Source organism: Cervus elaphus, chromosome 8 (assembly GCF_910594005.1).
Source record: "Cervus elaphus chromosome 8, mCerEla1.1, whole genome shotgun sequence".
Classification (NCBI taxonomy): Eukaryota; Metazoa; Chordata; class Mammalia; order Artiodactyla; family Cervidae; genus Cervus; species Cervus elaphus.
In genome coordinates this window covers 11,499,395-11,523,989 of record NC_057822.1, presented here as the reverse complement: position 1 = coordinate 11,523,989, position 24,595 = coordinate 11,499,395, and the positions used below count along the sequence as shown (strand labels likewise).

The window sequence follows — 24,595 nt, the reverse complement described above, 5'->3', positions numbered from 1 at the left end:
ACATGCCTTGGAGCAACTAAGCCCGTGCGCCAAACTACTGAGCCCGTGAGCTCTAGAGCCTGTGAGCTGCAACAAATGCGCCCACTCACCACAACTACTGCAGTCCATGTGCTCTAGAGCCCAGCACAGCCAAAACCACATACACAAATAATTTAAAATATTTTTCAACAAAAATTTCTTAAGAAACTCAAGAGTTTCAGAAAGCCTCATTTTTAATGCTAAAATTCAAATTTAAATTAATCCATGCTTGGTACAGGAGAGCTAGCTGGATGAGGCAAAAATGCCAGGACTTGAAATGTAGGACGTTTCATTTCACCCAACACGCTAGGTAAATCACAGGAAAGCAAAGTCACACAAGAAAAACAAGAGAAGACAAAATAAAAGCCAAGCCAAGCCAGCGCCTGCCCCCTTGATGTGGACCTGCCAGCAGCAGGCAGGTACAGGATGTCCTTCGCAGCTCTAATTGTAAGGGCCGAGAACTAGAAACAGCCCCGAAGTCTTTTCAACAGGAAAGTGGACAAGCCATGGCGTGTTTCTGTAGCAGAGGACCTCGTGAATGACTATGAACAAACTACAAACGCAGAGGAATTTTACAAACTAGAAAAGCCAGACACACAGGTGAATATGACCTTAACCCCACGTTCTCTTGCCTGGAGAACCCCATGGACAGAAGAGCCTGGCGAGCTATATAGTCCATGGGGTCGCAAAGAGTCAGACGCGACTGAAGTGACTTAGAACGCACATACAAACTTCTACTACACTGTAGGGGTTTAAAACAAGAAAAGAAAACTACGCTGTAGTATTAGAAGTCAGAACAGTGAGTATTTTAGGGCAGAGGGAAGAGGAGGCAGTTGGAAACGGCCTCCTGGGGTGTGCCTGGTGGGGGTGGGGGGGTTGCTTCAGGAAAGTTTATGGACCCTCAGGTTTTATGTGCATTCCTGGATGTGTGTTATATTCACAACGAAAGAGTTTTACCAAAAGGCAAGAGGAGATTGAATCAGGTCCATGGGACTCGAAATTCCTTTTTTCCTAGATAGGATCCTTATCCTTATTTCACACTTTGCAGGAGACCCTGGTGTTTCTCAGAGAGTCTATTAAGAACCTGAGGATAGTCCTAAGAAATGCAAATTAGAACAACAATTGGTAGTGTGTTTGCCTGGTATCCATTATGAACCCCGGCTGTGATTCCAAGTGGGCACTGGGAGGGAAGCAGGAGGGGGCAGCGCTGGGACCCCCGATCCCTTGCTTTCATCCTAAGGTGACAACTCAAAGAAAAGAGCGCCAAGTATATACAAAGGTGTTTATACTGGTGTCATTTATAACAAGAAGATGCGTGGGAACCATCCAAGTGGGACCACAAGGGACTCACCACAACCTGTGTCCTAAGGCCCCTCCCAGGCCGTTTCGTAGCCCCCCACCCCAAATCAGTGTGCAATTCCCTCCCTCAGCCCTGAGTTTGTGTCTGTGAAAAATCTTACAAAGGTTTAGGAATCAAATATCATTCAGTGAATCACCTTTATTGGGAAGGCTTGAATTACTTGAAATGGACAATTCATGACCACACACATCGCTGGCTCTGATATATGCTGTCTTTGTCATTTAGCCACCATTTGTGTTGACTGTGGGGTCTTTCAATGACTTTTTAGCCATTTTAAGGTTTTCCCTCAAGCACCTCTTGGCAAGAAATCTGAGCAGTCTCTCGGAGCATCAGCAGTGGTTCTTCCAAACCAGAAACTTGTGCCGGAGCCAACAATGTCACAGACGAACGGCGAGTGCTCCAGACAGGGGCGGCTTAGCTTGATGGCCAGAGGCACCAGGGTGCCAGTGAAGAAACTCTGCTGGGACTTGCGACTATCTGAGGACATCGTCTCCTCCTCCTCTTGGCTATCCCTTCTTACTGGAATACGATCTGGGACATAAGGCTCCCAGGAAATATCAGTAGGGGACCAAGTGAATGATCTAATGCCACCTGTGTGCCAGGCGCAGTGGAGGGGGGGGGGGGTTGGTTACCCATCAAGTCACCAGCTCTGCAAGGTCCGTGTGCTGTCCAAATTCTACAAATGAGGGCACAAGAGATGCTAGGAAGGCTGGGACTCTCGTTACTTTCTTGCTCTGTGACCTTGGACAAGTCACTTAAACTCTCTGGGCCACAGTGTCCTCCTCTGGAAAACAGGAATAATAATTCATATCCCCCATCTCCCAACTCAGTGTGGAAAAGACTCTGAAGTCAGACAGACTTGGCCCAGAGCTCTGATCCTGCTCCATACGCTATGTGACTTAGAGGGTCGGAGGTCACTTCACCGCAGAACCTGGAAACCAGAAGTAATCCAGTCCCAGCTACACCTGCAGGGAGTGAGGTCAGTGGCCTCCTACAGGCCCGTGTAGAGAGCTCAGTGAGTGAGGGGTTTCCTCCACCCCCAGGTGCCTTTCCTGCGCCTTGAGAGCCGGCCCCACATCAGCTCCTCCGTGGGGGCTGCCTCCCCCGGCCCCCACCTCCCGGCTTGGAGCTTCCAGGTTGGGGGCGGGGAGGTGCGGGCATCGGGGAGGGCACTGTAGCCCCCCACGTCCGTCCTCTTCGTGTCATCTGTAAAATGGGCAGCAAAGCCACACGGATGCGGGTGCCCCCGGGGCGAGCTGCTTTCCGCACCTCCCGCATCGGAAGTGAAGCCTGGCGGGGCAAGGGGCCTCGGATGTCCCCTCCTCGATGGGAAAACAGTCACCATAAATGTCAAAGGACGTGCAGCCTGTTTGATTAAAAAAAAAAAAAAAAAAAAGCCAGGGTTTGCAGGCCGGAGACCCGGCCAGGGACGAGCGTGGAGGTGGGCAGGGGAGGGCGTAGGCGAGTCTGGGGCAAGTAACCCAGGGCCGGAGTCTGGGCTGAGAGCAGACAGTCCTGGGGGCCCGCCCAGCCCTGTCGGTACCATTTCGTGTCTCCAAGCCGATCGCAGGGCTGGGCTGGGCCAGTGCTGCCCTCCCTGGGCCGTTAGGACATCGCAGGGGCTCCCACGCCGGGCGAGTCTGACCCCAGCGTCCATCCACCCCACGGCCACCCCTGGCTTTGTCCCCAGCGACCTGGCTCCGTCTCCCCCGACGTCCCCGGGGGGCAATCCTTTCTGTCGCCGGCAACCTGCGGTTTGCAGAGAATTCATCCGTGAGAGCCCAAGGCCGGCGACCCCGGGTTCGCAATGTCCGCCAAAGACCGACACGTGCGCGCCCAGGATCACAGCGTGGGGAGTCGGTGGAGGGACGGCATTGGGCCGCCGCTTTTCTGCTCCGAGTGCGGGGGCGCGGCGACCCCCGGCGGGCGACGGCGGGCTGGGTGCAGTGCCAGGAACTCTCCGCCAGGCGGCGCCAGCACGGCCCGCCGCGTTCAGGCTTCAGGGGCAGCCCGTCCACCCGCTCCCTGGCTCCATGGCTGTGTCTGTGACGCGTTTCTCGCCCCTCGTCCCTGCCTCCGGCCTGGGTACCAAGCCTTCTGCATGGCCTGGAGGCAGGGGACTGCCGCCTAGAACTGGAGTCCTGCCTCACTGTGATGGGACAGGGTGAATTGGGATGACTTGACTCTCCATCTTTCAGTGTCCTATCTTTTCGCCTTTTCATATTGTTCATAGGGCTCTCAAGGCAAGAATACTGAAGTGGTTTGCCATTCCCTTCTCCAGTGGACCACGTTTTGTCAGAATTCTCCACCATGACCCGTCCGGCTTGGGTGGCCCTATACAGCATGGCTCATCAGTTCATTGAGCTAGACAAGGCTGTGGTCCATGTGATCAGATTGGTTAGTTTTCTGTGATTGTGGTTTTCATTCTGTCTGCCCTCTGATGGAGAAGGATAAGAGGCTTATGGAAGCTTCCTAATGGGAGAGACTGACTGAGGGGGAAACTGGGTCTTGTTCTGATGGGTAAAGCCATGCTCAGTAAATCTTTAATCCAATTTTCTGTTGATGAGTATGGGCTGTGTTCCCTCCCAAGAAAACTAAGATCATGGCATCTGGTCCCATCATTTCATGGCAAATAGATGGGGAAACAGTGGCTAATTTTATTTTGGGGGGCTCCAAAATCACTGCAGATAGTGACTGCAGCCATGAGATTAAAAGACGCTTGCTCCTTGGAAGAGAAGTTATGACCAACCTAGGTAGCATATTAAAAAACAGAGATATTACTTTGCCAACAAAGGTCCGTCTAGTCAAGGCTATGGTTTTTCCAGTAGTCATGTATGGATGTGAGAGTTGGACTATAAAGAAAGTTGAGCACCAAAGAATTGATACTTTTGAAGTGTGGTGTTGGAAAAAACTCTCGACAGTCCCTTGGGCAGCAAGTAGATCCAACCAGTCCGTCCTAAAGGAAACCAACCCTGAATATTCATTGGAAGGACTGATGTTGAAGCTGAAACTCCAATACTTTGGCCACCTGACGCAAAGAACTGACTCATTTGAAAAGATCCTAATGCTGGGAAAGATTGAGGGCAGGAGGAGAAGGGGACGACAGAGGATGAGATGGTTGGATGGCATCACCGACTCGATGGACATGAGTTTGAGTAAACCCCGGGAGTTGGTGATAGACAGGGAAGCCTGGCATCCTGCAGTCCATGAGGTCACAAAGAGTCGGACACGACTGAGCGACTGAACTGAACTGAACTGACTCTTCATCGAGCTATGTGACCTTAGACATGACACCCACCCTCTCTGGGTCTGTTACTTTATCTTTACAGTACACAAAGCAGTTCATTCACGATCTCTAGATTCTGTCACTTGACCCCAGGTTGTAGACAGAACTGGCATCAGTTCAGGGCTGCAGTGTGGGGGTCGGAGAAACTGGACCGTATGGCTTGAGAGCTGCTCTCCGCAGGACTGGGGTGACTGATAGGTAGATGGACAGATAGAGAGTCCCCACTGGGCCCTGGCTTTTTTGGCACAAAGGATGGGAGGATGTCTGGCTGGGCATACTGCCAACGCCAGGGCTCCCCTGACCAAGGGGCCTTGCCCACAGGACTCTCGCCTTGAGAATCCCAGGCTGTGGAGGGCCAGCCTCTGGTCCCTGCCCCCATCACCAGTGCCAGGGAGCTCCCTGGCTCATCTGCAGTGTGATCTGTCTCCAAATGGAGGAGCCACCCCCCTGCTGTTTCCGTGGCAAGGACTCCTAGCTGTCTCCCAGCATCCATTTCCCAGCCTCCCTTGGAGCTGAGTGTGGCCACAGGCCCCAGTTCCGACCAATGGGAAAGAAGCATTCCATTCTCCCTGGTTGGTCTGCAGACTCAGACAGGGAATATTGAGCATCTTCAATGATGAAGATAGGGAGGGTGCTGCACCCTAAAGATGACAAAGCAAAACAATGGAAGGAGCATGGGTCTCTAACTCTGGTGGTGGTGGTGGGGTCTCCTTATTGACGCTGCACGGCTAGTGCTCCAGCTATAAAGAGAAATAAATACATGTTTAACTTGCTTAATATCATTGTTCTTAACTTCTGCTCTGGCAACATCAGCAGTTTCCTTGTTCGGTCATTGAAATAAGACAATCACACGACTAGCTACTATTTAACAGGTGCTTACTGCACCAGATGTATTAGTCAGCTTTCACTAGGTTATGCTGCGGTAACAAATCACTCCAATCTCAGTGGTGTACAACAAACACAGGCTTCCTGATGGTGTTACACGTTGGCGGTGTGAGTTGTCTCCAGCCCTGCTCCACTCGAAGACATGCCTCCCTGAACAGTGCTGCTATTCCTAGCTTACAAGGGAGGAGGGGAAAACACGTAGGTGTCATTTTCTTGGGTGAGGTTTCTTGCTCTGAGGTTCCTACTGTGACCTGTCCGCTGTGAGCCCTCCAGAGGGAACGAAGGGGAAAAAGATCTTGGCTGGGAACCTCCAGCTTCTGTCCTTTGCTGGGCACACATCATGGCTGAAGCCATGGGTGGCAGATAGGTGCCCAAGGTCACATTTCTGGCCAGCAGGAAATCTTGCTAGGAGATCACTCAACTCCCAAGGTCCCATCTTTCCCATAGCCTGGCAGTCACCGTCAGGACCCAGCACCCTCCCCCAGGCTTCAGAGAGAATCTACATTTCTAGCCCTTACTCATTCGGACCTTGGACCAGGGAGAGACACCTGATCCAAGCTGAGCCAATCCAAATATTCAAGAAATTGAAAAAGGACACAGAAGATGAGATAGAATATTGAAACTAAGTTAACAGCAGTAGAAATAGTAACAGTGAAAATAACGGCAGCTAAGGTGTATCAGGCGCTTCTGGGTAGGATCTGTGAGTGCTTGACAAGTATGAAATCCTGCTAACTGGCACGGAGTCAGATGAAGTGATCTGAGTCTCAGAGAGAGGAAAGGACTGCCCTGAGGTTATCTGGGCACACATACCTCTGTCTCCCCTGGGATTAACTTCTTGAACATTCCAGGATCTTCAAGACCTGGTACCAGATCCCCTCCTACCCCATCCCCCGCCCTCCCCCAGCCTTCTCCAAATGACTCACAATTCCTTTCCTTCCCGCCTCCACGGCCCTGCCCTTGCAGCGACTTCTGCCTGATCTTCTCCAAGTCCCTGCTCAAATACCTCCTCTTCCAGAAAGCCTTCATCACCCCTCTCCTCCACTGCAGATGCCCCAGGCCCCCAGTGCTGGACAAAACCCAGAGACCACGAGCGGGGCTCCCTTCGTGTGTCCACCTTCCCTGCAGATCGGCCTCCTTAAGGGCAGGGCCCGCTTCGGGTGGGAACTGGGTCCCGAGCCCTCTTGTGCCCGTCCCACTGCATCCTCTTGGAGCGGGGGATTATGTTTATATCACAACACCGTTTTACAGAGAAGGGAGAGGCAGGCTCGGGAACACAGAGTGGTCTCCCCAGGGCTACACAGCCTGGTAAGCGGCTGAGCCACGGTTCCAGCCTCAGTCTCAGATGCCTCAGTCTGGGCCCTGATCTAAATCACTTCTTTCTCTACCTTCCTTCACTCCTGTATCTGAAAAAGGAGGCGAGGAGGGTCCCAGAGTAGGGGTGAAGCAAGGGAACTGGGAGGGGTCTGGGTGGGCAGAGGCCAAAGCAGCTGGCTTCAAAGACAGAAGCACAGGGCCTGGGAAGTGGGGGCTGCTGTTTCCAGACACTTCCCGTGGCTTCCGGGGGCCTCATCTCCCTCTGCAGGTGCTACGGTTCCCCACTGCTCCTGGGTCAGCCCCAGCGCCACATCACGTCACTGCTCTCACGTGCTCGTGGAGAAACAATTCAGGTTTCACACCGACAATCTGTACAGTCCTTCCCCAGGTACACAGGGATCCAGCCTGTCCTGTTTTCAAACCTCCAAGGGCTCGCCGTGCCAGGGGGGTGAGCCCCAGATTCTGAGTCTCCTGCTTTGAGGTGCTCTGTAATCTGGCCCTGACTCCCTTTCATGCCATCCTCTGCTCCCCTCTAGCATGTGACCCCCACCCATGCCTCCAGGTTGCCTGCCTGCTCGCCTGGAATGTCTCCCCGCTCTGCAGCTGGAAAACTACTCTGACCCTGAGATCCAGCAGGAGGACTCCTCCTCCATGAAGTCCTCCCTGCTGCCTGCCCCCGACATGGGGTCAGCTGCTGCTTCCTCAACTTTTGGTGGCTGGTCTTTTTACCACTCCCACCAGAAGCATCTGGATGGGGGCCCAGGGCTGATGCCTCTCTGGTCCCCACAGCCAACCCAGAGGAGGTGGCTAAGGAGACACAATCGCTAGCCTCAGCTTCACATTTTATTGGTGTAAGAACCAGCTAAAGGCCAGAAAAACTCTAACGTGGGCCTCCATCCTCATCATAGCCCTTTGGGGTCATTCCAACCATTGTTCCCACTTTGCAGAGCAGGGAATAGAGGCAGAAAGCAGGGAGCTGGTTGGGCCGCAGTCACGGGACTAGTGGGAGGTTGTGTAACATCGTAGTTAAATCCAGTCACCAGCTGTGCCACCAACCGGCTGTGTGACCACAGGCAAGCCTGGATCTCACTGTCCCTGTCTCTGTACGTGTGACAAGGGGTGACGGCGGTGCCTCACTCTCACAGCTGCCTGGCACACTTAGGGAGGTAACGGGGATGAAGGGCCCGGCATCAGGGGAGCTCGGCGCGATGGTGGTGTTCCTGTTGTTGTCTCTCTGTCTAGGGGCTCAGGTAGGAGGCTGGCTTCATCCTGTTCCCCCAGCGGGGTGGGTCTCAGCTCCCTGCCCTTCCAGTGTCACCCCAGCTTTTCTCTGGACTGCAGAGGGCAGCGGAGATGGGGAGCTGGTTCTGCCTGTGGCCCCGAGACACCTGGTGAGAAGCCCAGCTTGCCCAGCTCAGAGCTTCCCTGGGTGGGAGGAGATGGCTTTGGGGTCCATATCCCAGAGCCCTCTAAGGCCTTGAGCCCCGGTGGGACCTGTGAGTCTGGGGCTTGAAGCCCAGCTCGCTATTTACCAGCCGGGTCATCCTGGTCAGCTGTTGGTCTCCAGGGGGCCTCGGGACTGGGCTTCTGGACTCTACTTACCCACCAGTTCTCACTGAATGGGCACACCAGCCCTTTCCTCCTTGGGAAGGTCACGTTACACACGCAGGGGCTGTGACCTGGCTGAGGGCACCCAGCAAATGACTGAGCAGCATGATCAAACCTGGGGCTCAGAGCCAGGCTTCCACTCTGAACCAGGGTTCTGAATTCTTAGTTGAGGCTGTGGCTTCGTTGCGGGGGTGGGAGAGGCAGCCCACTGGCACAGGGCTGTGAAGGTTTTAGAAACCTCTGGGGCTCAGGCAAGAAATCCAGGGCAAACGAGCTCCGGGCAGATGCACTGTTCCTGAAAATGAAGATGAGAGAAGATGGATTCCCAGGTCCTGCGGATGTGTTCCCCCAGGGTGGGGCTGGGACATACAGGCGTCAATAGTCGCTTCCTCCCCATGGTGGCTTCTGGAAAGTACCTGGAGCCTCAGTTAGGCAGGGACCTCAGGGTCACCGTGTCTTTCTCTGCCTTCACAGAGAAGGCTCAGGGTAGCATGCTGACCACTGTGGTCCCTAGGGGACAGCTCACCCAGGCCCCTCCTGGTTCAGAAGTGGAGGGGTCCAGGTCACACAAGGCCAGGGCACAATTCGAGATCAGTGTCCCAATATTGAGACACTGGCTATCTACACACTAATCTTCAAAACAACCCCGGGAGTATTACTCCCTGCTTTTTTACAGATGGGGAAACAGAGAGGTTTTTTTTTTGTTTTTTTTTTTTTACCTCCTGTTGCCTGAAATGGGCCCCAGGGGTAGAAATTAGGAAGGTGCCCAGGGGTGGGGGAGACAGGCCAGTTGAAGGCCAGCGGTGGGCAAGACAGGCCAAGCCCTGCCCCTGAGAGCTCATGGCCACAGGGGACACTGGCAGGAATTAGACTCGGTTCCCAAACACTGTGTGTGTGTGTGTGTGTGTGTGTGTGTGTGTGTGTAGGTGGTGGGGGCGGGGGGAGGGTAACAGAAGGGTAGAGGACGGGCTGGGCTGGGGGCCCAGGGGAAGCCCAGCAAAGGTCTGAAGGATGATGAGTAGGAGGCAAGAGGACCACAGGGGCATAAGAGCTCCCAACAGGGGGCAAGGCAAGTGCCAAGCTCCGGAGGCCAGAACACAGAGGGTTTGGGGATAGAAACAAGTTCAGCTACCCAGGAGGCAGGAGTGAGAGGGCGGGGCTGGTTTGTGGAAGGAAGAGGGATCTAAACTCCACTCCAGTTATTCTTGCCTGGAAAATCCCACGGAGGAGAAGCCTGGCGGGCTACAGTCCATAGGCTTGCAACGAGTCGGACACTACTGAAGCGACATAGCACACAGCACACAAACTACACTTGGAAAAAAACTGGGGAGCCCCTGAGGGCTTGAAGCAGGGAGTGAGTGAGGAGTTCAGATTCACCCAGCTCTGAGACCTGGGTTCATCTGATCCCTAGTAAAAAGATGCTCCGTGCCCACCTGTGGAAGACAGAGGCCTGGCCTGCAGCAGGACAGGAGCGCTGGGGCGCTAATTCAAGACCCCTGGACCAGGGTCCACAGAGGCTTGATGGATTAGACAGAAGGGTTAAAGGAAGGTGCCCCAGGTGATCCCTTAAGTATCTGGCCTTAGGGTGGGTGATGGGGCCATTCACAAAGTGAGGAGAAGGAAAGAGCAGGAACCGACTGCTCCCCGCGGTCCAGGCAGATGGTTGGCTGCTGGAAGCGGGGCTCCTCCTGGGGCCCAGGATGGAAGCAGCCCCAACACTGGGGAAGGCAGAGTGCTGAGGAGGGCAGAAGGCGGGAGGAACAGGTGGTAAACGGCAGGGCAGGCGGGGCAGCGGGACGAGGCCCGGGAGACCCCGAGTTAGCCCCTGGAGTTGGTAACCCAGTGAGCCGGGAGGGGCAGCGGGGTCGGGTGGGGCTTGGGGAAACGCTGAGAGGGCGGAGATGGGGTCCGTGTGTAAGGAGCGGACCGAGAGCGAGACGAAAGGTCCTCCAGCGGAGCAAGAAGCGGGAGGAGGCAGGAAGGAGGCTGCGGCCACGGTGGAGCGCCGGCCACAGCCCAGACGCGAGCCTCGCGGCCCACGCGGGCGGCAGGAAGGCGGTCTCGGACCCGCAGGGATGCGGCTCCGGGGCCGAGGCTCAGCCTCCCCCTCTGGCGGCCTCCTCGGGGACCCGGGCCTCCGCGCGGTCGGCCCACCGGGGGAGGCCCCGCCCCCAGCAGTGGCCTCGGTCTCTCCCGAGGATGCTCGGTCGCCGGTGGCAGGGCGAGGCGGCTTCCGGGGCGCCTACGCCACCCCTGGTCTCCTCTGCTGAGCCAGAGGACGGGAGCCTGGGTTCGAGGCCGAGTTGTGCCGTGTGGCTCCGGGACCCGGCAGCGGGCTTGGGGCGGGGGGCCAGAGTTCCCCCTCCTGGCCCCTCGGCGCACAGCCGGGTCTCATTACCAACCATCCCCCTTCACGAGCGCCCAGCGGGCCGGGGGGTCTCGGCGACCGGGGGAGGGGCGGGTTATAATCAATCCCAGGCCGGAAATTCCTCCCGAGGGGCCCTAGCTGGGCTGCGGGAGTGGGGTGGGGGTGGGGGGTGCTGCCGGCGCGGAGGCTGGCAATCTGCCCGCACCTCCCCGCCCCCTCCTCCTCCGAGTCCGCCCCCGGCATCATGGAAACTGGGCCGCCGGCCGACCCCCTGGCTCCACGCCACATTCTTGCCTCTGGGGGCGGGCGGGACACGAAGGCCGGGCAGTCCCCTTTGGGCCGGTCCGCGGGGGGCGCAACGGATTTCCGAACCCGCCTCCTGATTTAAGATGAGCACCGCCTCCCCACTCCCGCTGGGCAGCATCTTCTTCGGGGAGGCTAGGGCGGCCGGCGACGCTCCATCCGATTCCCTCGGCTCTGAGAATCCGGTTCTTCTCTATTTACCCTCCCCGTGATTGGAGCAGGGCATAGCCACCCACTCCAGTATCCCTGCCTGGAGAATCCCATGGACAGAGGAGCCTGGAGGGCTACAGCCCATGGGGGTCCCAAAGAGTCGTACACGACTTAGCAACTAGACAATAACAAAGTGATTTCTCTCCGGAGCGCTCGGGGGCGTACCCGGGCTATGCCCCTCTAGTGTGCCCCGCCCTTAACGCCGGATTTTCAACCCTCGGCATCTTGCGAAGCAGAGACCATCACGCCCATCTTACAGGTGAAGACTGTGAGGTTCAGATGAAGGAAGGTTCAGATAGTAGGGTCGGGCGGAGCGGGAACTCTGGCCGCCTCCTCGGGGAGCTCCCCGCACGGCGCTTGGAACCTGTGGGCTCTCAGTTGCCCGAAGGTCCTCTCCGGGGCGCCTGGAAGGGACGGACTGTGCGAGGCGGGGGAGGGCGTGCGGCCTCAATCCTGGTTCTGCTCCGCAGCTCCGGCTGCGGGGCGAGGCAGGAGTCTCAGTCTTCCCACGTGGGGAGGACACCCTCCCAGGCCTCCTGAAAGCCGTCAGCCGGGAACTTGGGGCCCTCGGATCCTCCGAGTCACCGGGCGCGCACACAGCGCTTACCTTCGAGCCTCGGCCTTGAGACTCGCTGCCTCCTTTCAACCGTGGGGCCGGGCCAGACACTGGCTGGACACTGGCCTGACACTGGCCGAACTGGCGCGGGGGCTCCCGGTGGGCGGGGCGGGGCGGGGCCGGACCGGGGGCGGGGCCGGGCCAGGGGGCGGGGTCGGGCGCCAAACGTCCACGGAGACCGCTGCAGGGCTGGAGCCCAGGCGTGCGGACTCGGACCCGGACCAACTCCGGCGCTGAGCGCCAGGTGAGCGAAACTAGGGGCCTGGGGGGTTCGCCCCTCCACTTTCCCCAACTTTTTGTTCGGTCGCTCCCTCCAGAAAGGCCCTGAGGGTGGGGGTGGGGGCGGGAGCAGGGTTCTCTTTTTTTCCCGCGGCAGGAGTGTGGACGCGCGCGGAGGCGGGACCCCGGGGTGTTAGGAATCCGGCCCCCGGCAACTTCCTGCGACCAGGGATCTTCGGACTGTGTCTCCAAGTTGCTGCCTCTCCCGGGGTCCCCAGCGTCGACTCACACCCTCCAGAATCTGTGTTTCTCAGCTTGTCCCATCCTCTCTCGGCAGGCCTCCGTTTCCTTCCCTCCCCGCCGGGACCCGCGGCGGGGCTAGGGAGTTGGGACCGGGGCGCCAGCTCTGGGCTGGGGTGGGGGTGGTCATTTCTCCAGTTTGGGGATGGGGAAAGGGCTCCATACTCAGAGACCAGGCAGGGAACGGGCCTCGCCTCCTCCTAGGACGCTCTCAGGGCTGTGCCAAGAAGTGCCCGCGGTTGGGTCCTGTGTGGACCCCCTCGTCCTGCGTGGCGTGCGCTGCGTGACCCCAGCAGACCCGTCCGCCTCCCCGGGCCGCAGTTTCTCTCTGTGAACCCCAGGCCTTGGACGCGGAAGACGCCGGGCTCCATGCAAGGGCCTGGGCCTTCAGCGCTCCTGTCGGAGGCAGGGATGGGATGTCCTGCTTTGAGCTTTGGGGTGCGGATGGGGAGAGAGAAGGGTAACAAGGCCTCCTTCCTGGGGCCTCGGCTACGGGTTCCAGCGATGCAGCTGTTGGGAAACCAGACTGGGGCAGTCAGGACTCACCACTGGAGAGCGAGGTCCTAACCCTCCTCTCCTGCGGGGCCCCGAGCGCCTGGTCCGGGGCACCGTTTCCTCCCACACCCTGTCTTTCGTGGGGGTCACATCACACGTTTCCCTGCTACTCCCGCCCGGCCCGGATTCAGTCCCTCAAGCCGCAGGCCGGGCCGCACCAGCAGCTGGGAAGGGCTTACGCCGGGCGGCCCAAAACCTGGGGTGCAAGGGCGGTGTTGCTCTGGCCGGGACGCGGGCCACTAAGGCCTCGGGCGGAGGAGGCCGGAAAGGAGGCCAGGCGGCGGGAAAGGGGGATGATTCATCCGGAGGAGCCCGAATTGGAAACGCTGCAACCTAGGGGAACAGTGTTGCCTGGGCCGACGGGAGAGCCAGGAAAGGAAGGAGCTCACCGGCAAGGCCCGGAGCCTGGCTCCCGCGGCCCCCCCGCCCCCTGCCCCCTGCCCGGGCCGTAGACGGGCGGCTGGAGGAGGGGAAGGGGGATCTTCGCAGAGTTTCAAGAAATCCTGCGCAAAGTCTGCCGCTGGTTTTGGTCTGAGCGGTCTTCTCAGAGTCTAGCTCAAGTCTGTCTTGCTGCAGCTTCAGTGCTGACTGAAGAGGTCTGGAAGGAGGGGGCGGGCAGGAAGAGGCTGGAGTCCGTGACACCTCCCCCCTTTTCTCCGCTGCGGTACGTGAAGCGCAGTAGGGGGAAGGGGGGCCCGCGAGCGACCCCAGCGGACCCGGGCGGCCAAGTGCCCCCTCCCTCCTTTACTAAGGTGCAGCCACGTGCGGGGGTGAGCTCGATCGCGGGCGGGACTTACCCTACAGGCGCCGCTGCCGGGGGCCTCACGCCTCCCAGGCCCCGGGACCCGCAAGCTGGCCAAGAGGGCGCCGGCGGCCGGAGCCCCTCAGCCGAGGATGCGCCAAGGAGCAGCCCGCGCCCCCCTCCCTCGTCTCCGCCCGCGGGCCCGGCCAACTCCGGCTTCTGCCGCGCGTCCCTGGCTCGGAGCTCCGCTGCGGAAAACCCGAGCGGGGGCGGCTCCCCGCCTCGCAGCCCGGGAAAATCCGGGGGTGGCCGCCAGGGATCTCCAAGCGTCCTGGGCGAGGAGGTCCCATCTTCCCTCCTGGATTGGGGCCCCCGACCTGGCGCTCCGACCGTAGGTCCGTCGGTTCAGTCCCTGCCTCCCCACTTCTCTCCGCAGAGCGCCCAGACGGCGACGAGATGACGGCCGGGAGCCCCGGAGACTGCGGGGAGGTGCGGAGGAGCCCCGAGGGCCGCGTCTCGCGCCTGGGCCGCCGCCTGGGCCGCCGCCGGCGCGCGCGCTCCCCTCCTGAGCCCCTGCGGGTGCGGGCGCGGCTGCGGCTGCGCTCGCCGTCGGGGGCGTTCGCGGCTCTGGGGGCGCTCGTGGTCCTGGTGGGCATGGGCATCGCGGTGGCCGGCTACTGGCCGCACCGCGCCGGAGTCCCGGGACCCCGGGCTGCGAACGCCAGCGCGCCTCCTCTGAGCGAGCTGCGGCGCGAGGGTCGCGGCGCCGGCCGAGCTCACGGCCCGCACGAGCGGCTGAGACTCCTTGGGCCGGTGGTCATGGGCGTTGGCCTGTTCGTGTTCATCTGCGCCAACACGCTGCTCTACGAGAACCGCGACCTGGAGACGCGACGGCTTCGCCAGGGGGTGCTGCGGGCTCAGGCGCTGCGGCCCCCGGACGGCCCGGGGTGGGACTGCGCGCTTCTCCCCAGCCCAGGCCCCAGGACTCCCCGAGCCGTAGGCTGCGTGGAACCAGAAAGCTGGGACCTGTCCCCGCGTCGGGGTACCTCACCCGTCCCGTCAGTGCGGAGTCTGCGTTCAGAGCCAGCTAATCCTCGCTTGGGGTTACCTGCCCTGCTTAACAGTTACCCGCTGAAGGGCTCAGGACTGCACCCACCCTGGGGTCCGCGGCCCCAGGCCGGCCATGTGATCATCACCGTGCAGCCCTCTGGCTCCTGCATCGAACATTCCAAGTCTTTGGATCTGGGCCTTGGAGAGCTCCTGCTGGGGGCCCCAGCGGCTCGGGACTGTGCTCACCGAAGTTGGCCACGGCTGGACCGCCTCAGTTTGGGGGGTTATGCCAAGTTGGGAGCAGGAGGGGACTTGGGAGCCCGGGTCTGAGGAGCAGGGGGACAGCCTGCTGTGAGGCTGCAGCGTGGACCGTGGTACAGCCCTAGGAGTCCCGATGTCTAGTAGAGGTTTCAGTCACATCCCAGCCAGGGGGGATGATGCTCCCGCCCCAACAGCTGCCAAGGCCTCCTGACTTGCATGTCGGCAAAGAAATGCCAACTGCACAAGGGTTCAAAAAGCTAGAGAGGATGTGTTTTAATGTGGACCCTGGAGACCAGCATGACTCAGCCTCAGGAATTCCTTCAGCCTCCAAAAGTGGCCTTAGCCCTGGACAGGTTCCTGAGGGGGCTGGAGGTCCAGGGGATGCATCTGGTGGGTGTCTTGGCAAACCCCAAGGATCCTCAGACCTGGAAGGTAGGTCATGATGTTACAGGCTGGGGCAGGCTCCCTCCAAGGTGGCACTGGTGCTGGGGTTTGAGCCTCTGGGAAGATGGGCAATGCGGTAGAGTTGAGACCTTCCACTGCCATCTGGGACTGAGCCCTTAACTCTCACCACCTAAACCTCTTTCTCCCTCAGCCATGCTGGGTACATCCCGGTAAGGGCTACACTACTGCCAATGCGTCTATACGAGGGTCTGCCCCTCCCCAAACAGGTCTGAGAAGCCCCCTTCTCGCCTTTGTCATGGCCCATGCCATGAAATCTTTCTCCAGGTGGCAAAAAGCATTTGTCAGTTCTCAGAAATCCTTTTATATGTTGAAGCACCATTTTGGTCAGTGTGGCTAGCTTTAGAAAATGGCTTGGATTTGGGTCTCCCTGACCCATGTTTTTCCTAAGTTGCTAGTAGGGGAAGAGAACTTTAAGAGTTGATCAATCTTCACAGAGTCAGTTTTGTGGTTTTTTTTTAAGTTTATTGAAAAATGCAATACAAGAAGAAGCAAGACCAAACAGCATCTAAACACTACCACTTCTCTTACTACAAAAGGCCAAGATGGCAGACCTAAATATTGCCTATTTAATCTAAGGTTTTTGTCAATTCGATTCGGCTGCCATAGTTTCCTATTTTGTCGAGAAATGTAAACAACTACTTGATATGATTCATAATTTTTTTTTTTTAAATTTACAAAGCTCCTTCATTTTTGTCACCAAAATAAAACATTTGAGAGAGATTTGTAGAACCAGCCAGCCTGGGGACTGAGATACTGGGCAGGTATTTCCCATGAGCATTCCTTGGTGTTGGTCAGGCTGTAGCTCTGGCTCCATTTCCAAAGGTGGACTGTTGCCTCGCCACCCTTAGCTGCCCCGAAGAACACACGGTGGGGACTGGGGGCGGGCAAAGATTCCCTGACAGGTCCCTGCAGCCAGGCTCTGTGGGCCCTCAGCTGATAAATTCAGGTCCTCCTTTGTGGGTGGGTGGGTTGACAGAGACCTCATGTGGCTTGGAGGAAATCTTTATTTCTCAAGTGGAATAAAAATCAAATTGCAGCGAGAGTTGTTACTGTGGTGTGTCTGAGTCACTTTAGGAAAATGGCTGCCAAGTTGTTGACCCTGGAAATGAACTCTTCTCCCCTCTTCACCGTTTCCACCTGGACAGTCTGTTTTTCTTCTCACGCATGCATGCACACAATTGCAGGAAGAAAAAAAAATTCAAACAATTGCCAAACCCCAAGTTCGTCAACCAGAGAGGGAGGAAGGTGAAAGAGGCTTGGAAGGACACTCCTCGCGCTGGCTTGTCCATATGGTAGCTTCTCAGTGCCGGCAGGGCTTTGGAGATCTTCTGGTCCAGTTTATAGTCAGGGAAGCAGGGAGAAGTGAAGCCAGCTGGTGACGGACCGCGGGGAAGTTCAGGCCCCCGATGTGTGGTCCTGGGCTGTGAAAGCAGCCACTTTGAGCGGGTACCATGGGCTACAGGGGCGCCAGAGATTCCCGACGCACGTGCCCTGCCCTCTTCCTTTGCCCATCTCCATTCCAGAGCTGTCAGCTCTGGGCTCCTGCAGCTCTTCCAAGTAGCAGAGCTGGCCACTGGCAAGCGAGCTCACCTGGCACACCTGCTTGACGTGAGCTGGATTTCCAACCTCGCCACCGCTCTGGGACACAAAGCCCTTGGCTTGGGCACCGCCTGGAAAGCCCCGCCGCTCCAGACCTACGCTCCCAGGCTGTGAGTCTGTCCCTGAGACAGGGCTCTCTCTCCTTCCCCCGAGCCAGTCACACATCCTACCTCAGTTCCTCCCCGTCCCTGCCCAGAGTGAGTGCTACCTGTGGGTCAGTAACAGTCTCAAGGAAGGACTCAGAGAAAAACGCACACATGTGAGATCAGTTCAAACCAACTGCGTCTGTCGAGACAAAGTTCAGCCAGTGGACTCTAGGCATGTGCTGCTGGGTCCCACTGCGGGGAGCAGAGGCTTGTAGCCGTCTCTGCTCACCGCCTGGAGCTCCCAGCGACGGCTGGGTGTGACCCACTGTCCACCTCAGGGAGATGAGCTTCTGTCCTAGACTTAGGATCCTAAGACCGTGTAGGGAGATCGGTCTGTGGGAAGCGAGCTGGAAGATTAGAGAAGGCCTACTGAATAAAAATGCCCCCCCCCACACACAAATCTTTACCAGGAATAGTGGAATTGGGGGCATCAGTTCCTCATTTTCAAAAACAAGCAAAAAGAAACCCTAAACCCACCACAAAAATCAAGCCACAAAACCGGACAGACCTCAGAGGGCAAGTGGGAATGAGTGGAGCTGGGGTTTGTGCCCCTTTGTCAAGGCAGGTTTTGTGGGGAGGGAGGCCCGTGAAAGCCATCCCCTTGCTCCAGAAAGGGCAATCTGCAGGCACGTGCCGATGGTGAGCAGTAAGGTCAAGGACCACAGTCGCCTGCTGGGTTACTCCAGGATTAGAGAGAGAGGCCCAGGGATGGTCTCCCCGAAATACGTCTGAGCAGATCCGACTGAGGTAAACCCCACCAAGCCCCCTGTCAAGCGCACATTCCCAGAACTAGAAAACCTTAAAAAAAAAAGAAAAAAAGAAAAATCTCGTCAGCTTGCTTTGTCCACATCGCCAGGAAACATGTGTTATCAGTGCCTCTGGCCCAAAGTGCCTATTTTCCCATGAGTTTTGGTCTCCTGAGATGGGAGGTGGCGGGGGAGCGCTTAGCTGAGCCACTGATTCTGATGAGGTAAGAGGGGCAGGAGGGCAGGAAGGAACGAAGGCCACGGATATGTTCAAACATTCACAGTATCAGGTATGTCTGAAGCAACGTCTTATGTCTTTGATCTAAAGAGGCTCCAAAGAGAAAGAGCGGGGGAGAGGCAGGAAAACAGCACTACCTTCCGAGCAGAGGCGACGGGGCGCACTGGCCTAGGGTCTGCGCCTTAGGGCGGCCGCCCTGCCTGACATTCTTTCAAACGGACATCACTGGCTCCGAGGAAGCGCTGGCTTGTGAAGTTCCTGCAGAGTATAAACCAGGCGAGGATCGGGGAGGCCCCGCTAAGCTAGCTTTGTCCCCCCAACACGCTGACAGTGTCACTGGAGGATTTCCAGAATGCTATGAACCCTGTCAGTGTAAGTGGGGAGAGGCTGGTCTGAAGGGGTTCCAAACCACCCCATTAAAAAAAAAAAAAGGAAAAGCTCTTTAAAAACAGTCCACAGAGTGAAAAGTTGCACAATTTCTGGTATCACAATATAGAAAAAGGCATTCAAAAGGATCAGTGATGTCTATAAGACTTTCTTGGTATAAACTCCAAATAGAAAAAGAAATTGATTTTCTGGTGGTTTAGAATCAATCATCTTAAAAGTCTGAAGTCTAACTATTGCTGGTTAGCTTCTTTATCATTCCGCTGGTTTTTCTCTGGGATGGCAGATGGGCAGGGGGTTAGGGGTTGGGGGGAGAGGGTGGGAGAGTTCCTAGAGGAAAGAAAGAAGCAAAGTTTTAAAATCTTGCAAAGGAGACCTCCCCGTCCCCCTGCCAAGTTCTTGAGGCCACAGGTGACAATCAGGGCCTGAGCGGGTTTTACAGAGCCCCATCCTACCTGGTGACTGATGGCTTCTTCAAATTATTTGTAAATGACTTTTAGGCATGGATTTATCTGGAATCCTGGCTCCCCAAAAGTCAGCTACCCTGCTTCCAACTCTCTAGTCTGGCCCCAGGGCTTCAACCATCTCTCTCCAACCCCCCAAAATGCCTCATTTCCAGACAACTAGTCCTGCTTTTCTTGGTTTTGTTCTCTTCCTCTGACCTCCCAGGTCTAGACTCAGACAGACCTGTGATAGCAGAGAACACAGTAGCAGGGAGAAAGGGAGATGGGGAAGCAGGAAGGTGAGGGAAGATTCAAGAGGTGGGTGGGGTTTACATCCACGCGTGGGGAAGCTCCTCCAGCCCATCACTGAGGGCAGGAGGACACCTAGCTGCTTTAGTTGGGCGCCAGAAACAGCAACCTCCCACACCCTCCTCCTCAGGCTTCGTCTGCCTTCAGTTGATCAGGTGCCGGTGTGGACCCCTCTGGAGGGATAGGTCCGCCGCACAAGAACAGCCCCCACCTGAGCTCACTCCTCAGAGATTTCGGTCTCCTGATGGACGACCACCTTGGTCACTGACATGTCCGGGTGCTGCTCCTTTGCCTCCTTGATGGCCTGTACTAGCACCTGAGGAAGACAGAAATGACGCCCGTCAGACAGAAAGCAGCCTGGCTGGTGAAGAAGGAAAGGGTCATGGGACACCACGTCTCTGGCAAGTTCAATCTTCCCATCTGCAGAACCAGGGCCGAGTGTAGGCTGAGCCACACTGATGATGGCTGAACCCATCAGTCATCATGCTGCTTAGGGAGGGTGCTGGGCTAAGAGACAGACAGGGGAAAGCTAAGAGCTGTCTTCAGGAAATCAGGGAGGACTTCAGAGGGGACAGCCTGGGTGGGTCTGGGAGGATTCACTCAAGATAGGGTGTCTAAAGAACAAAGCAAAAAATCTGTGCTCAGCGCAGGGTAACCGGGAAGCTCAGGACAGGAGAGGAAGATAATGAAGCATGCTGCAAGGAGGAAGAGATGTCTTTGGCTGAAGTAGAGAAAAGAAAGGAAGGAAGAGTGGGAGGGTGTATGACATGCCATTACTTATTATTATTTCTTGATCTTCACAACAACTCAATGAATCAAGGTAGTATCCTTAATTCCATTTTATAGATGAGGAAACCAAGGTTCAGTGGTTAAAATGCTTAATGCTTCAGAGCTAGTAAGTAATACAACGGGGATTTTCACTTCAATCTATCAGACTTTCCCCTTTACCAGACTGTTTTTCAGTTTCAGCGGGAGGTGGAAGGGCATGATGACCCTATTTTAGTATCTGGAGGAGTTTTGATCATTTTAGGAAAGTGAAAAGGAGCAGATGAAAAGTTAAAGAAGAGTAATGATACCACTGGGCTTCCCTGGAGGCTCAGCAGTAAAGAATCCGCCTGCGATGCAGAAGACACAAAAGACCCAGGTTCAATCCCTAAGTCAGGAAGATCCGCTGGAGAAGGGCATGGCAACCCACTCCAGTATTCTTGCCTGGAGAATCCCATGGACAGAGGAGCCTGGGCTACAGTTCATAGGGTCGCAGAGTCGGACATGACAGAAGCGACTGAGCACGCATGCATGCACAATGACACTGCTACTCCCCTTGGGCTGCAAGTCTCAGCCTCAAGCTCAGAGCACCCCAGGGTGGAAGAGCCCAATACAGCCTTTGGGGGACAGTGGCATGGGATTCTCAGAGACAGCCTGTTGCGCCCCCGCCCCCCTCCCCCCCCATCAAAAAGGGCTCTAGCTAGATTTGACCAGCTGATTGTTGACTCTGGCTCTTAAGACTACCTCTAGGAGGGATGCGAAGAAGGGAAATCCCTCTTTTGGTCTCCTGACTCCATGAAAGCCATTGCTAGAACTGCTACCGCTACAGAGCCCTGATCATCCCCCCTCATCCTGTTTGCTCAACCAAGGCCCCGCCCAAGCCCTCTCTCTGGTTCCTCTGACCTACACCTGCTCTCTCTGACAGCCTGCATCTTCTTCAAGAGCCCCCTCCCCATCCAGAGCCCACCATGTCTTATTCCTTCCATGTGTCCCCATGTCTCAGGGACTGGAGGACAATTGAGTACCGCTCTGGGCTATCAAGGTGTGCATGTCCCTTTGTCACAATAACCTGAAAGAAACCTAGGGTTATTTTTATTTTACAGATGGCAAAACTACAGAAGATAAGCCGAATAGCTCAAAGACACACAACCAGTAAGTTGCAGAGTCAGGATTCAACCCAGGTCTGTCTCACGGCAAAGCCAAAGCTCCTTCCCAGGCCGTCTAGCACAGACTGAGCACGTGCCCGGGGCTCAGATCACATCAGGCCGCGTAGGTGGGTGCAGGCTGGTAACGCAGCCCCATCCCCTGAGCTGGGGCAAACAGGCTGCCAGGGTTCCCACCTGGGCTTCTGCAGCCTCACTGCTGGGACCCTCAGCCCAGTGTTCTTAGCTGTGAGTCTCAATCCTGCTACCCAGGGAACGGCCAGCACTGCAGCTCAGTTTTGTTTTTTTTTTTCTTTTTTTTTAGGCACTCAGCATATCAGGATAAAGGCCACAGAACTATGGCTCCAGCACTCCTGTCAATGATTCCAGAAGCATTTGCATGCAGTCTCTTCCACCCCCTCTTCTCTGCAGCTTCACTGTTCTAACTTCAGCTGCCAGAGAATTGGGAACATTAATCCTGACCTTATTATTTGCTAATTGCTTCAAGCACACAATTAGCACCTAATTAACATAAAAACATAGAATTTTAGCACTCACAAGGGCCCAGAAATGATCTAGATCAACCTACTCTCTTTTAGGAGACGAAACAAACAAACAAACAAAAATCAGAGGTAAAATGATTTGCCCAAGGTCACACAGCAAGTTCGTGACAGGTCTAAGAAAGCAGGTTCCCAGTCTCCTGAGTCCCAGCCTCTCACACCAGGTCCCCCCTGGCTGGCCCCTCCCAGTGCAGAGACCATAGGCTGGTCTGATCGCCTCTACTGCCTCCAGCACAGGTTACACGATCCCCCCTGAACAGCGGCAGTTTTTCCATTTGCTTGGAGTCCACCGCGTGTCACACGACGTACATCTGTATCTCACTTGATTCTCCCAACATCCTTGAAGGAAGATCTAGCTTATAGATGAGGAAACAGAGGCTGAGGGAGTTAGAGCTAAAATCTGGTAAGAACTAGGATCCGAGCTCAAGTCTTTTTGAGTCTGCAGCCCATGTTTGCTACTTCCTCAATCTGTGGCGCCCCCCCCACCCCGCCCCGCCACAGGTCTCGTGATCTGATTCCCTTTATCCTCTTTCTTAATTGAGGGCTGGAGAAGCTGAGGGGGCTCTTTGGAGATAAAGCTGTTGTCTTGTGCAAGCCAACTCTGGTATCCATCAGTCAACCCACTGGGAAACCTTCCCACATTCAGAATCTCCTTGGCATCCCCACCTGATCGTGGTCAATATCCGCATCTCCTGTGATCACAATTCTCTTTTCAATCCGGGTCTCTGAAATCCCACCTTTTACAGTCTGAAACCAAAGAGAAAAGTTATTATGTAAGAAAGAAATAAAGAAAGGAAGGGAGGAAAGAAGGAAGGGAGGAAGGAAGGAAGAAGAAAAGAAAAACCCAAACAGCAAAAGAAATAACAGCAAGAAATCAGTCTGAAAACTATACTCCAAATTTTAATCTGCTGTGGGGTACTGCATAGAATAGCTTTCTCACACACTTGTTCACAATTTGGACTAGATCTGCTAAAATGAGCACACCTCTGTTCCTCTGTATTGCTAAAAATTTTTAATAAGCTAAACATAATTCTCTGAGTAAACAGAACAGGTGTTTCTTTTTGCTCTTTTCCTGTATATTTTTATTATTTTCAAGAGGAGAAAAATCAGAAGACTATAAACAAAAATGTCATGCAGCTTGAAACTAAGCTCTTTGTTTTAAAACAGTCTCCTATGACTAATGTCAAAGATTCTCAAATAATGCTCCCTACTTGACATATGAGGAAACCAAGGTCTAGATACACGAAGTAACTGCCTTCCAGTCATCTGTATGTTTGGTCAGGAATCTAGATTTCTTACTTATAAGAAAATGCTTTTTCCTCTAGTGCCACTGCAAATATGGATTATCTCTGATTTTCTGGGAGTAGTTCCAATTTTAGATACTTTGTCCTTCTTGCCCCCATAAACAATATTCTAATGATTCCAATATTTCAGCATCTGAACTATAGTTCCCATGGCCTTGATCCTTGACATGACATAAAAATTCTTTGTGAGACCCTCTTTGTGAGACCCCAAGTTCTGACTTTTGGCTTGGAAAATATGGTTGCTTAATAATCCCAACAAAACTTGCCTTTAAACTGACTTCCCCAGCCAGACAGAGGACCCACTGACCAGGGAGACAGGAAAGTGTAAAGAGAAAAAGTGACTCTATGAGACCACTAAGGAGGTAGGGATGCCCAGGGTCTCTCTGGGTTTATTACTGGGGAAAGCACCAGGGCCTTTCCACCTGAACATGGGGAATAACTTGCCTCAGTAAAGATAAAGCTGAAAATCCTTGTTTATGGACCAGGGTTCTTACAGAGAGGCAGCAAGCCTGGCATGCCACTGGGTTTCATAAGGAATTTCTAGCTGTCTGTTACCTTGGTAATTTGAGTTGTGGTGGTGCTGCTGGTGGTCTCGGATGTGATGGTCTGCGCTGTCAGCAAGACTCCTGGGTCCAAGTCGCCGTTGCTGTCGTCCGTCTGCAGAAGGAGACACAACGCATCAGCACGCCTCTCGGGAAGCCTCGGGGGCAGATGCTGGAGATGCAGCTTTGCTCTGCGGCTGTACATCCTAAAGCAAACCCCCAATTCCCTTCCAGTGATTTCTTATTTAGTAAATAAAAGGAATCCCCTGGGAACAAAGCTCCTAAAAAAGCTGGACGAATCTAGTTTCCTCAGCACTGGGTCAGGGACAGGAGTGGATCAGAGAAGGGAGGAGGCTGTGTAACCACAGATTCAAAAACAGTGACAGTGACTATGCACATGTATAGCGCATGTGACAGCTCACAAACGACTTTCAAAACTTCATCTTTTTTTGATGCTTACATGAGTCCTATCAATATGCATAGAAAAGGCAGATACTTACTAGCGCTCCCAGGTGAGACGTGTGTGAGTGTGAGCTTCAGTTGTGGCCGACTCTTTTGCAACCCTATGGACTGTAGCCCGCCAGGCTCCTCTGGCCCTGGGATTCTCTAGGCAAGATTCGGAGTGGGTTGCCATGCCCTCCTCTAGGGGATCTTCCGGACCCAGGGATCTAACCTGCATCTCTTACATCTCCTGCCCTGGCAGGTGGGTTTTTTTTAATCACTAGAGGTAAGACTCAGGCTCAGAGAAAGTGAATGGTTTGCCCAAGGACTCAAAACCAATCCTCTCTACAAACCTAGAGCTCTTTACACACCACCCAAGGCAAGAAGAAAAGGTATAAACTCTTGGTTGCTAAAGC

At 55.4% G+C, this 24,595-nt stretch overlaps 2 protein-coding genes across 13 annotated transcripts in view; one reads left to right on the top strand and one right to left on the bottom strand.

Annotated features, from left to right (window-relative positions):
- The first annotated feature begins 11,039 nt into the window (after positions 1–11,039).
- On the top strand, positions 11,040–16,602 carry TMEM200B (transmembrane protein 200B). Of its 3 annotated transcripts, none has more exons than XM_043909501.1 (2): positions 11,040–11,611; positions 14,221–16,602. In XM_043909501.1, exon 2 carries the CDS (start codon positions 14,241–14,243, stop codon positions 15,162–15,164), a length of 924 nt encoding a protein of 307 aa, XP_043765436.1. In that variant the 5' UTR covers positions 11,040–11,611; positions 14,221–14,240; the 3' UTR covers positions 15,165–16,602. The 3 variants fall into 3 exon arrangements, with proteins under 3 accessions (XP_043765436.1, XP_043765435.1, XP_043765437.1); XM_043909500.1 differs by lacking the exon at positions 11,040–11,611 and adding an exon at positions 12,074–12,212; XM_043909502.1 differs by lacking the exon at positions 11,040–11,611 and adding an exon at positions 13,572–13,706.
- The window catches only part of EPB41 (erythrocyte membrane protein band 4.1), a 178,563-nt gene continuing 170,196 nt past the window's right edge, over positions 16,229–24,595 (bottom strand). For all 10 annotated transcript variants that reach the window (XM_043909494.1, XM_043909486.1, XM_043909487.1 and 7 more), the window contains 4 exons: positions 23,752–23,853; positions 22,559–22,639; positions 19,637–19,741; positions 16,229–19,003 (listed from right to left, as the gene is read on the bottom strand). In XM_043909494.1, the coding sequence (XP_043765429.1) occupies positions 19,643–19,741; positions 22,559–22,639; positions 23,752–23,853 (282 nt within the window). In that variant the 3' untranslated portion in view covers positions 16,229–19,003; positions 19,637–19,642. The remainder of the gene's footprint in view (positions 19,004–19,636; positions 19,742–22,558; positions 22,640–23,751; positions 23,854–24,595) is intronic.

Excerpts from the sequence above, each read along its gene's own strand:
- TMEM200B (XM_043909501.1), top strand. The coding sequence starts at position 14,241 with ATGACGGCCGGGAGCCCCGGAGACTGCGGGGAGGTGCGGAGGAGCCCC.